At 40.8% G+C, this 12,931-nt stretch overlaps 1 protein-coding gene across 10 annotated transcripts; it reads left to right on the top strand.

Annotated features, from left to right (window-relative positions):
* The first annotated feature begins 944 nt into the window (after window positions 1–944).
* On the top strand, window positions 945–12,925 carry LOC311429486 (monocarboxylate transporter 14-like). Of its 10 annotated transcripts, none has more exons than XM_084540561.1 (6): window positions 945–1,244; window positions 2,162–2,265; window positions 4,705–4,833; window positions 5,092–5,164; window positions 6,144–6,287; window positions 10,465–12,925. In XM_084540561.1, exons 3-6 carry the CDS (start codon window positions 4,828–4,830, stop codon window positions 11,604–11,606), a joined length of 1,365 nt encoding a protein of 454 aa, XP_084396687.1. In that variant the 5' UTR covers window positions 945–1,244; window positions 2,162–2,265; window positions 4,705–4,827; the 3' UTR covers window positions 11,607–12,925. The 10 variants fall into 10 exon arrangements, with proteins under 10 accessions (XP_084396687.1, XP_084396695.1, XP_084396686.1 ...); XM_084540560.1 differs by having other exon boundaries at window positions 948–1,244; window positions 5,092–5,368; XM_084540563.1 differs by having other exon boundaries at window positions 948–1,244; window positions 4,692–4,833; window positions 5,092–5,368.
* The last annotated feature ends 6 nt before the right edge of the window (window positions 12,926–12,931 follow it).

Genomic DNA, 12,931 nt, shown 5'->3' with positions numbered 1-12,931 from the left:
GAGTAATTAGGTTCAGGTGAACTTCAGCATGGCACTTGCATTTGCAATGCAATACCATAACCTTTTAAAATGGGAAATCTAGTGTTATTTATGGAGGAGGAGGAAACAAACCCAATCACAAGTCCACGACACTCATCTAGTTGTTTACTCTGATAAAAGATTATCTTTTAAGAGTGCAGTGGAAAGTAGTATAAGATTTATGTAAATACCATAGCAATAGTATACAGTCTACCACACTCTTTAACTGGGAACAGATAAAAGTGTTTATTAAAGTTATATTTGATAGATTATATAGATAATGGAACAGAACATTGCACTTTTATGGGTAAAAATACTCGATATTTGCATGTCCAACAGGGCACATACAACAAAGAGTGCGGTTAAATATAAATGTAGAAAAAATATAGAAAGCTCCAAATCAGTATCTTTAACAGCCCCAAAATAAGGCTCTTTAACATATTTGGAACCATCACGTTATGCCATGGTGCCTTGTGACACCATTCAAATATTACTGTTGGTCTGTCTGCATTTCCTCTCAAGCTGACAGGTGCACCTCCTTGAAGTGCCTTTGGCTCTGCTGTTCAGCACACGTCTCCGAGGATGAAAGTTTTGCACGCTGGCATACAATCACCTTAGTCCGGGCAAATTCACTGAAAAAAGTCAAAGCAACGTGTTGCTGACTGTGTTCCTCATTAATGCCTCTGACTGTTCGGGAAGATGCAACTGAGGTCCAGATGCCGCTTTGAGAAAGTAGGAGTGTATTGCTACAACTCCTTTCCTCTGTTTCTGAAGCTCAAATATTGCACAAATCAGGTGCTATAGGGTGAAGCTTTCAAGCTTCATTCTTAGGGCTGTTGCCACCAGCCTCTCTCAAGTTAACAACTTGCTGCAACCCAACGGCCATTAAAACCTTGACACCGGCTGCTTTTATTGGATTCTATCCTCGGCCTCTCTCTGATGCGTATTTCTGGCGATAACCTGTGCGGCAATAAACTTCATCCAGCCACCAGAGTGTGCATGTGAGAGGACTGCAAATCTCCTCAGCCAAACCAGAATCAGCCGGTACCGCAGGAATGAAAGAGCGTGGCGATTTGAAGCCGCGGGGAATGGCAGCCAGACGGAGCAGGGGGCGAGCCGCCGGGGGAGCAGCAGCAGCCCCCAGCCCGGCCGCGGGCTGCAGCAGCAAATAAACAGCCCGGCGGGGGCGGCGGGGCCCAGCGCCATGCGGGCCGGGGCCCGGCGGGGTGAGCACCGGGGAGGAGCCGGGGCCGGGGCCGGGGCCGTGCGGGGGGCCGGGGCGGGGAGGCGGCGGCCGCCCCGGTGCTGCGGGGAGCGGCGGGGGCTGCAAGCGGCGAGCGCTGCCCCCAGGCAGCCCCTTCGCCTCTGGGGCGCGCCGTGGCGCTGGTCTGCAGGAGCGGGAGCTGCTCACGGCTCCGGGGAAGCCCGCGGCAGCCGAGGGGCTCGGAGCAGCGCCGAGGTCGGGGTGCAATGATGAAAGTTACCACGCCCAAAATACGCTCTGCTTTTAGCGACATTTTTTCAGTGCATCTTCAAAACACAGTTAGGTGTGGCTTAGCGAATGGGAAGACTGTGGAGCAAAACTTCCTCTTTATAAAGCGCTGATGAGTTATCCTGTTCGATCCCATACTTTTCAAGGCAGAGGCAATCAGGTACTGCAAGAGGTTACCAAAGACTACGTAAATTCTTCATCACGTGGACTTTTTATATCCAGATCAGAGGTATTTCCGATAAACCTGTTCAACTTCAAGCCAGGGAGCCATAGTTCCAGTGATGGTACGGGGAACTTTGGTGTTTCTCTGCTGATTTTGGTCTTGTTATAGCACCTGCTAAAGCACCTCTCTAAAATAGCTCATGAGTCAGATTTTTGAAAAAAGCTCAGCGTTTATGTGGACACTAACATTTGGGCCAATTGTCTAAAAGCTGAGTGTGTGTGTGAGCATACAATATAAAAAGCTTTTCTGAAAAAAAAAGTCTAGCCCTCCTCCAGCTGCCCAAGCAAGAATCCTGATTCTCCTCTATTTAAATACAATCCCTTGTGAGGGTCTGTATTCAACACGTACTGTGAGCGGGTCTTCACTACCTTGCTCGCTGGGGGAGTATGTGTGGCTTTACAAATCAGCTACTGTCACTTTCATTGCAGTTTCTCTAGGATTTCACAATTGCTACGAGCCTCTTGGGCTTCTCTGCCTTCTGTGATACTGTGTTCTTGGCAGTGCTGTGGTGTGGGAAGAAGGCTGAAGGCAGGTAAGAGCATTTCTCCCAGGTGCAGTAGGCTACAGGGCGATGAGTCAGTAGTGGGGAGAGGAGCCTGACATCCAGTCCTTGCTTTACCCAGAGCCCCAGAGTTCGTGCAGTTACTGGAAATGACCTTCTGTGCTTTTGAGTGTATTCACTCTGAACTTGTGACATTAGTGGGAAGTTAGTATAAAAGTAATAATAAGCAAGAATCCAGTTAAAAGGGAAAATATATGCATTATCCCAAGCTTTGTGGGGGCTGATGCATGCCTGACATCAGCTCGCATCTAATCAGGGTAAGCCCATTCTGTCAGGATGCTTGCATTTTCTTTGCTGTTGCGAAAATGAGTGTCATATCTTTTAATCTCAGTGCCAATTATTTTTGCTTTAAATCATTTTGAATATATGAAAGAAGTATCTATATCCTGTCCAAAGAAGGATTTTTTTTTGGTATCCAGTATGAGATTCAGGTGCATACAAAAAAACAGTCAAAAGCATGAAAGAGAAAGGTGAGGTTCCACACTGAATCCTTACTCTGAATCTTGAGTTACATAATTTTGTGTTCCATTATCTAAGATGTACTGTAATATCCATCATACATTTTCACTAATCCTACACAGACTATGGTTATCAGCTTGAAATTGTCCTTCATTCTGCTATTTCTCTGTCTCTCTCTCTTTTTGTCTTTCCATTAGCATGATTATGTGCTATCTCTGTTACATTTGTGCCGTTTGTATTTCTTTCGAGTGGGCTGAGTCCTCCGTAAGTAGTCATATAAACTGCATCAGTGGGGGATCTGGCTCCCAGAACCTTAATAAGAAAGGGTGAGAATGCTATCTTAAACACCTACCCTCTGTAGAAGAAGGATTAAGTATAATTGTAACTAAGGCTGTCCCAGGCTGTCCTCACGGTCATCCCCTCATCTTCATTCAGCGTTCCCCTCAGCATTCCCCTCGCCATGTATACAATCCTGCCTCAAACACCCTGGCGGACCTCCAGACAGATGACTAAGCATAATCCCTCTTCTTTTTGCTGCCTGATTTGGAAAGAAAAAGCCAGTAAGTCAGTTCAGTGTGTATGAACAGGCACCCAGGTGTGTACTCATCATTTGATCATGCGGCAAGTGTTAAATGTACACAGTTCTTGTCATTCCTCACTGTCATCAATACTTTCCTTCTCTCTTCCATGGCCAAGTTAGGGCTAGTGATAACTTAGTCCATGAAGAGTATCCATGGTGAAGAACTGGATACCAGGGGAACATCTTTTAGCTCCCGGTTTGTTGTATGAAGCAAATCAGCGTGCTCCTGGAGGAAACCAAATGTTCAAGTGCCCTTAGCTACCCACCCTTCCCTGTACTGCACGTAAGGGTTCTGTGTCACTTAACTTTGAAGGCGACTTACTGAGCGGCCAGCATGGACAGGTTACATGCACGGGCAGTTTGTCACTGTTTGTGAAAATAGCTTTGTCCAACCGTCTCTGACTCCATCTACGTGTTAATATGATCTGTATGTTTATCTAGCAATGAGAAAAAATAGTTGGGAAAAGTAGTAACTTAAGAAGCAGAATACACTCATGTATTTAAAGAGAACAGCTCAAATTTTCATTAGTAAAGAGTCTGAGTTATTCCATTATCTGTCAATGCATTGTGCTGAAGGGCTGGCTCTGAGCTGGGAGACGTATCTTTTGAGAGCTCAGAGTACACGAAGCTTTTTAAAACAATTTTTGGTAACTTCTCTTGTTTGACTATTGTGAAGCTGATGGCTCTTCCTATTTCTCCAGAGAAAAAAAGAAGATAAAAAAATTACAATCTTTGGTAATTTGTGTCATTACACTTATTTCTAGTCTCCATGGAAACCTATGTGATACTTGACAGCCATGTAACATTTCAATATGTTGCAGAATAAATCAGATAGAGGGAAGATTTGGTTCTGCACCTTGCCTGTTACTCAATTAAAAATTACTTGCAAATTGTTTTGAAATTATTTTCACATTGTGTTGTAATCTTCACACAATAACAATGGACGAAATCAAAGTAATCAAATCAAGCTGTTATGGCCTGATCCTACATGTCTATGCACATAGCTCTGCCACTCAGTTTGATTCTGAAGGCATTGACATTATTTTGGAAGAATTCATTGGTTTTAGTAGGATTATATGGATTAGCACTATGGAAACTGAGAGCATAATCGTAAACTGTTTGTCAAAGTAACTCTCATAAAAGTTTAAAGTTTGCCAGAGAGGAAGTAATAATCCTTTCTTTGTAATTTATATAAGTAAAGCTTTCAGAAAATTAAGAACCTTAAATTTTATCTTTCTCTCTTCCCTGTTGTCCTTCCACTACTAAGGAAAACATACATCTCAAAACTAGTTTCCTCTGAAAAAATACAGTAATTCAATCCACCTTCCTCTTCAAGATTTCCTTTTTTGATTCCAAGCTTTATTCACTAGAACACAAAGACACATAATCTTACTGGGACAGCAGAAGGTGATACAGAGAAGGAATATACAGAGAGAGACCAGTCTGTTTCTGTGACCACAGTCAACCCATGAAGAGTGAGTGCTCTCAGCCACATGCAAGTAAGTAAATACATAACAATGGAAATAATGCGACCTACTGGCAACCCATAAGTACTCCCACATAGACAGCCATGATAATAAACAGAAAGATAAGATCTATTCCAATTAGAGAATTTGAACAACAAAAACTCATTATTCACTTTACAACTGCACTTAAAAAAAAAGGTGAAATACAGTTGTGATTTCTTCACCATAACCAAGCTACAAAATTGGATCATTTTGAATGTGTTTTGAAGTTATTTACTGTATTTATTTCAGAATACTGTGGAGAAAATGTATGCTAGTCGAGAGGATATTGGATACGATTTTGGAGATGACTCAAAAGTTGGAAGTAAGCCAATTAAGCCTAATCCAAACATCGATGGAGGATGGGCTTGGATGATTGTACTTTCCTCTTTCCTTGTGCACATACTTATTATGGGGTCCCAAATGGCCCTTGGAATACTCAACATGGAGTGGCTTGAAGAGTTTAATCAAAGCCGTGGCTTAACAGCATGGGTTAGCTCCCTTAGCATGGGCATTACACTTATTGTAGGTATGTTCCAATGTCATTTATTTCAGAGCTACAGAGATTTTTAGAATACGTTTGTTGCTCATCCCTCAAATATTTTCCTACAGTTTTCCAATTTATTAGCAGAGCTTCCCCATTTCTCCCGAGTTGCCTTTTTAATTTGTCGAATCACTTGTGCAAATTTTACAAGTTAGAAGAAAATAGGGACAACAGAGAAGATGGTAGAGAAGACAATTTGACTAGGAGACAGCATGAGCAGGAAAGGATTGTTTGTGACTCCAAGGTCTCATGAGAATCAAGAAAACAAAAAATCTGCTAAGCTTGTGGACCTCCTCATACTCTGTGAGGAAAGAATGATGTGAGGAGAGTAACCCAAATAATATCTATAGGGGTATGTATGCATATACAGACCTCTGTTTCCCTAAATTAAGATTGAAAATGTGTTTAGGTCTGCCTAAAACACTCCACTGAAAACAAAATAAAGTATTTGCTTGTGAAAGAAGGTCTGCACTCACTCAGCGTTCATTTTGGGGAACAATGTTTTCATTTTGTCTTCTGTTTAAACCATTCCTTCTTCACAGAGCCATTTTGATTTTAGGTCTTATGGGTATTTGCTTGGTTGGTTGAATTTTTCTTTCCAGGATTTTAAATGGTAATAAGGAAAATAAACTGAATTGCCTGAGTAGTGTGATGTTTAACATTTTGTTTAAAACAACATTAATAATCTTCACTTGAAAAAATATTAGGCAATGCAGATATTTAAATAAATAGCATAGCATTTTTTCTTGTTCTTTAACAGGGCCTTTTATTGGTTTATTCATTACCATGTGTGGGTGCCGCAAGACAGCAATAATTGGAGGGATATTGAATGCCCTAGGCTGGATATTGAGTGCCTATGCCTCAAATGTGCACTACCTCTTCCTTACATTTGGAGTGACAGCTGGTAAGCTATACTAACATTTGAAAGTTCTTTCAATGATTTTTGATTGCTTTGGAAGTTACCTGGGTGAGCAAAGAGGGAAGTTAGACTGGTTCCTGCAAAGTTTTTCCAAATTAAAAAACAAACAAACAACAACAACAACAACAACAAAAAAAAAAAAAAACACAAAAACTTTTAATTATGGAATATAACTTGACTTTTGTTTTTATCTTCTTCAGCCCTCATGTGATCTGGCACAGTGTTATAGTCAGAGAAATAAGAGACAATGAGCAGCATCCTTGATTTCAGTAGAGTTATTCTAGTTCTGTCACAGGCTTTACAGACTGTTATCTTTTCAGAAAGCTTATTTATTTACACAGTGGATTGGGCCCAATGGCTTTCATTGTCATTTAAATCTACCATGTGAAGATGGCATTTTTACCAGTTTCTTCCATTTGAATATATTTGATGGTATTCTTACTTAGAATAATGAATGTAATCAAAACTCTAACAAATGGAATTTAAAGATAGTAAAATACTGTTGAACCGTATATCTAGCTAACTCCTCTCTTTGTCACAGAAAAAAAACAGCTAGTATTTCCTCAGGTGTGTTGTGGAGTTGCTACATATTAACAAAATACAAGAATTTGATAATTGTGTACTGTTTCCATACCCATTTTAAAGGGTGTTACATGTATGTTTTTAATGGGTAAAAAAAATAAAAAGAAAAAAAATAATAATGTCTTTCTTGCAAGCAGATTATTGTATTTGTTTCATGTACTGAATCCTTGTTAGTATATTTGATCTGCCTGAATCTGAACAATGCATGTAGTCATATTTTATGTGTAATTTTTAATAGTAGATATTCATATTACATCAACAACCACTAATAAATGGCATCTCATTTTGCTACATATTCTGGGTGAGAGGTAAGGAAACATGTAGCATTATTTCCTGCTGAAGGTTTGTCAGAGGACGCGATACTTTGGTTATGACACACTGCTATGTAACAGTAGTAATGACCATTGAGAAAACATTCCAAATAATTTTAGAACTAGTCATTTTCACTCTTCTATTTTAATATGAAATTATGAATAGGCAGGCTTGTGGGGAACAGAACACTTTCCTCATGTGTGAGAAGATGACAGGAGGACAGAACAGGGTATTAGTTATTACCAGTGAGGTAATGACAGTAGACAATTCAGGTAAGCATAGAGTATTCCTCTTTTGAGACAAAGTTAGGTCTCTAGGAAACCTTTTTATATATAGAAACCAACTGAAATTTAGATAGGCATGAAAGTTTATGCATTTTTATTGAAAATCAATAGGCTAGTGCCTTGGTGCTCTTTTTCTTGCAAAATGTGGCTTTTTGTGAAAATATTTAGCTAATTCCAGAAACTACGTGGAAGAATCCAATATTATCTACTTAAAGGATCACTCCATTTTATTCACTGTTTCCTTCTGGAAAGAGAAATTGTTAATAAATATGAAACAAAAATATTAAGTTAATTCAAGTAAGAAGTACACAATTTGACCTTTAATTATTATTTGAGCAATAGTAAACAATTCAAGGGACTTTGAAATATTATTCACTACATGACTAATATGACAGAAGTGCAACAGTGACAAAAAAAAATGTTTGTGGTCCTGACAATGGCTTCAGTACCCTCCATTCCCTCAAACTATCCCTTCACACAATTTCAGAGAAATCTGCAGAATTTCTGTACATTTTTTTTTTTAATCTAGCTGGATGGAAAAAAAATGAAACCAGAAAGGATCACTATGACAACTCTTTATACCAGCACACCATAGATTTCCATAATGTTGTAAATTTCTAAACAAACAGCAATAATTACAGGCAAGGTTTTGCCCTTTTGGCAGTTTCTGTTCCCATACGTATTGGGTATGTTCAGGCAGACAGGAACCTACACTGCCGTTGTTTCAACTGCTTGCTGCTTTTCAGAAAGAGCATATCAAGAATATTAGACAAAAAGGCAGAGATTATACAACCATTTTAAAAAGTGAGGCAAAAACTGAATTTTCATAAAAAGGCTGAGGCAAATTTTTACATGAGGTAGAGATGTGATGCTGTTGCAGGAGAAATTTTGTCCAGAAGACCAGTGTAGAGATGCCTGAGATGTTTCCTCCAGCTCTGCTTGATGACAGCTCTGCTTGCCATCACCACATTCAGCTGCTTTATTTGCCATTACCTCACTGTCCCCACACTCACTGTCCCCTCGTTCACTATTTCTTCACTCACCATCCCCTCCCTTGCTGTCCCCTCACCATCACCTCACTCCCTGTCTGCTCACTTAGGATCACCTCACTCACAGTGCCTTCGCTCCCTGTCCTCTCACTCCCTGTCCACTCCACTCCTCATTTCCTTGCTCCCTAACCCCTCACACCCCATCCCCTTGCTCACAGTCACCTCACCACCACCTCAGGAAGTTTCCTTCATGTTTGTACAGCTGTAAGAGATCAGGCCGCTGTTTGTGTACAGTGGCTGCCTCCTGCTGCAATTACTTCTGGGCCTCCATGCACGAGGGCTTGCTAATGGCCCTGTTTTTCCCTCAGGCCTCTGTGACCAGCCATGTCAGATGCCCTCATGCCACCTGTCCCCATAGTCCCAGTCTTGCCTGCGGCCACTGCCACCCCCAGCTCCATCCCAAAGCACCCCTCACCTCAGAACCTTTCGCCTCCTCCAGCTCTTCATGGCGCCTGCCCTGTTCCCTGTCCCCTTGCCTCCTGGCCGCCAGCCTCACCCCAACCCCATGTGCTCTTCTCCCTGTGGTGGCAGTCTGGGGGGCAGAGGAGCCTTCCCTGTGGCCGGGGGAGTTAAAAAACCCTCGAGGCCCACAGGAAGGGGAGAGCAGAGCCAGGTCATGCTGTGGCACCAAAGTGCCAAATCTGTGAGGAAAAGGAGATGAAGAGGCCTGTAGTCCTGTGTCTGCGTAACAGTGGCATGCCTTTGCTTGTAATTAGACCACACTTTGCTATGTAGCCCACAGAGTGGAAAGATAAAATTGTTAATAACATTTTTTACTTCACAGGGTGTGCATACAAGTGCAGTAAATACTGATGCAAGTATGAGCCCAGGTGGATGGGAACAGGGTGATTATAAAGCTGTTTTTTCAGCCTGTTGCACAGCCAACGGCAGGCCAGCCTGGCAGGCAGAGAGATTGCCTTCAAGTTTTCAGCTGGATTAGGGGAGGGAGGCACAGTGTAAAACAAAAGTCTGATAGTGTGTTTGCATTGACTAGAAATAAACACAAACAGGCATGCCAGGTCAGCTCTGACCATGATACATTGCAGTGATGTTGAGGTGATTTTTTTTTCAGGCATTGCTGGCATAACTGCTCTTCTCGCCCTGATTTAGCTGTGGGATGTAATGCAACTAACTTATCAGCTGTTTAAGAAAGCTTTTTTTATAAAAAAAAAAAACACTGTTCTAAATTATGACCATAGTAAACTTGAAGTTATTTTCTGCATACACCAGTATTCCAGTCCTCTTTAAATGTCAGGAATTTGCTGTGAAAAAAATTGGGCAACTGTTACCTTTACTGATGTGATTGCATAAGGCTCAACATTTCCTGCTTAAAACAGGTATCGTTAATATCCCGTTTTTTAAGAATATGCCTGTGCAGCAACTGTGTAGCCCTCCCTGTACTTCCCTGGTGCAGCAGTGCCTTGAGAGAAACATAAAAGCCTCCTGAGGCCCTACCACTGGGCTAAGCCCCGTTGCTGACGCCTGAAATGTCTCATTGCCACTGTGGCTCAAAGGTGAGGAGAAAGCCTCAGTGTAGATTTTCATCAGATGCAAGTATTACAAATACGGATTTGTCAACATAGGTTTCGTTCATGGTTGTCTCTGTATTAACTCTCACTGATTTATTGTGGGATGTTTGGGGCTTTCTGGTGGTAGCATGTGGAACTGAGATAAAGGTTTTATCTTCCTTGTATTTCAGTTTTCCCAGTAGTTAAATAGCAGTATTGTATTCTTACTGGAACAAGTACCACAGTTTTTGGAAAACACTACAAGACAGAAATGAAAGTTAACATGAAAATTGAATATTTATTCTTGATTTTACTATTATGCTTCTGCAAAAAATAGGAATAAACCTGATTAATTTTTCACTGCTTTTTTTCTCATGAAGTTCATGAAACATGAAGTTCAGATTTATTTTGATTTTTCTTTTCATAGGTGTTGGTAGTGGCATGGTTTATCTGCCTGCAGTGGTCATGGTAGGACAGTATTTTCAGAAGAGAAGAGCACTTGCACAAGGACTGAGTACCACAGGTACAGGGTTTGGAGCTTTTTTAATGACAGCCTTACTGAAGTATCTCTGCAGGGAATTTGGGTGGAGGAATGCCATGTTCATTCAAGGTGCAATCTCCCTCAACCTTTGTGTCTGTGGGGCACTTATGAGACCACTATCCCACAAAGATGTTAATGAAAAATATGTTGTGAGACGTAATAGTGAAAATAATCAGGCAAAAGCTCTGTCCCATTCTGCAGAGACTTTAAAATCTAATGGAGTCATCAGTGAAGAAACAGACAAAAAAGAAGAGGCAACAAATGAAGAAGTGCTTGACAGTGTTAAGCACATAGAAACTGAAGGTAAATCTAGAAGTGGAAAGAGTATGTATGGACTGCTTGTTCTTAAGACAGCAAGCCAGCTGACGGTTACGGTCAGGAAGGGCTTTGGAATCTGGTACTCCAGTTACTTTGGAGCTGCATCGTTGTTTACCAACAGAGTATTTGTGGCCTTTGTAATTTGGGCTTTGTTTGCCTATAGCAGCTTTGTCATTCCCTTTATTCATCTTCCAGAGATAGTCAAGCAGTACAATTTATCTAGTCAGAACAATATATTTCCATTGACATCCATTATTGCCATTGTGCATATTTTTGGTAAAGTGATCCTTGGAATCATCTCTGATCTCCCTTGCATCAGCACTTGGAATGTCTTCCTCATGGCTAACGTCACCCTGGTCACCTGCATTCTTACTTTGCCACTAATGCAAACATACATTAGTCTGGCTGTGATTTGTGCTCTAATAGGATTTTCTAGTGGCTATTTTTCCCTAATGCCTGTTGTGACTGAAGATTTAGTTGGAACTAAACACCTTGCAAATGCCTATGGCATCATCATCTGTGCCAATGGAGTATCTGCATTGCTTGGACCACCCTTTGCAGGTAAAATGTTCAAATTTCTGACCAGCAGTTATTTGTTTTATAACCATCTGACTTGTTATGTTATTAAGCTTTCTTATGCTATGAACATTAACAAAATTACAGCTTTTCTAGAATGGACTGTAACATCCAGCTTTCCATTGCACATATAAAGAACACATTTGCTGCTTACTATTCACACACTACAAATTACCATCCTTGTAAACAACCCCAAATCTATTACAAGCTGTCCTTTCAATGGTATGTTTCTTTAAGATATTACCATTTTTTAAAATGACAAAGGATAACCAATTTTTATGTGTTTGTGTAGTATATGCGCTGTATATACAGTTAGGCCTAGATGAAAATGGTGAATAGCTTTCAGGGTACGCAGGTGTTTGTAGTATTAGCCTCAAGAATTATAAAGTGTGTCTGGGCTTCACCATTCGAAGCTGGATGTGTTGGTTTGACTGACATGGCTTTGCCTTCCTTCAGCCAGTGGTATCTCCTTTTGGGACCGCACTCCTTGCAATCTCTTTACTGGTATACACAGCAGAAGGCAGGAGTGTATGTGGTGTTATCCCTAAAGTTACTGAGGTGTAAGCAAACATTCATTATAAATTTTTTTTCATAGAAAGATGTGGCGAAGTATGGTGGGGAGAGTTACAGGTACTGATGGTCAATACTGTAGCCAGACCATGGCAGTCTGTTACAGATACGCAAACCAGAAGAAAGCTGTAAGAAGCCTTGTAGCTAACGGCCCTGGTCAGCCAGGACTGGCACTAGGCTGAATGAAAGCCAGCTCTACCGTGAGCAGCGCAGGAAAGCTTAGAACGCTCTCACTTCATCTCCCCAGCACTGAGTAAGCTGAAATGACTTAGGAGAAAGCTCATTTAGTATCCTTTGATAAGCAGCAGGTTTTACTCTACCATATCTTCTTTTAGCACCTCTCAGTCTGTGCTGAACATATCTTTGTATTTGGTCATTAGTAAGGAAGCAAATTGGATGCAATTAGCTGGTGTAAAAAAAAAGTTTCTGATCTTGAGATTACATGGCAATGCAGCCGGAATTAAATGAGAGAATTTTGCTATTTTGGGTTCTCAAACCTTTTTGAAGTAATTTTAATTTTTTTTTTTTTTTGTTCTGTTTTTTGTTTTTTGTTTTTTGTTTCAAAGGAATTAGGGTTGGAATGAGAGTAATTGCAGTACCAGGACTTTCTTTTGAAAAGTCTTTTATCAGTACATGAGTCTTTGAGCAAGCTATTGGGAATGCACAAGGCACAGAATTCAGGCTAGCCTGCATGACACAGTAGCAGTATGGGGCATTTTTCCAAAGAAAATGGTAGGGTGGAAAAAGTAATTGGTTTGGGACTCCAAAATGTCAAAAGTCAGACCCGTTGTACTAATTTATCTGAAAAAGTACAGTTTTACAGTGAAGATTGCTCATATTCTTAGGATGGCACATAGCTAAACCCATTTTAAGACTTCCATAAAAATTC

The sequence above is a fragment of the Aythya ferina genome, assembly GCF_964211825.1.
Source record: "Aythya ferina genome assembly, contig: HAP1_SCAFFOLD_1224, whole genome shotgun sequence".
Taxonomy (NCBI): domain Eukaryota; kingdom Metazoa; phylum Chordata; class Aves; order Anseriformes; family Anatidae; genus Aythya; species Aythya ferina.
Note: the sequence above shows the minus strand (reverse complement) of the source record. Positions and strands in the feature narration are given on the sequence as shown.

What these genes read in the sequence shown, in the direction of transcription:
- LOC311429486 (XM_084540560.1), top strand. An exon ending in GGGCATTACACTTATTGTAG is followed by an intron (nt 5,369 to 6,143) that starts GTATGTTCCAAT and finishes GTTCTTTAACAG; the next exon opens with GGCCTTTTATTGGTTTATTC. An exon ending in TACATTTGGAGTGACAGCTG is followed by an intron (nt 6,288 to 10,464) that starts GTAAGCTATACT and finishes TTCTTTTCATAG; the next exon opens with GTGTTGGTAGTGGCATGGTT.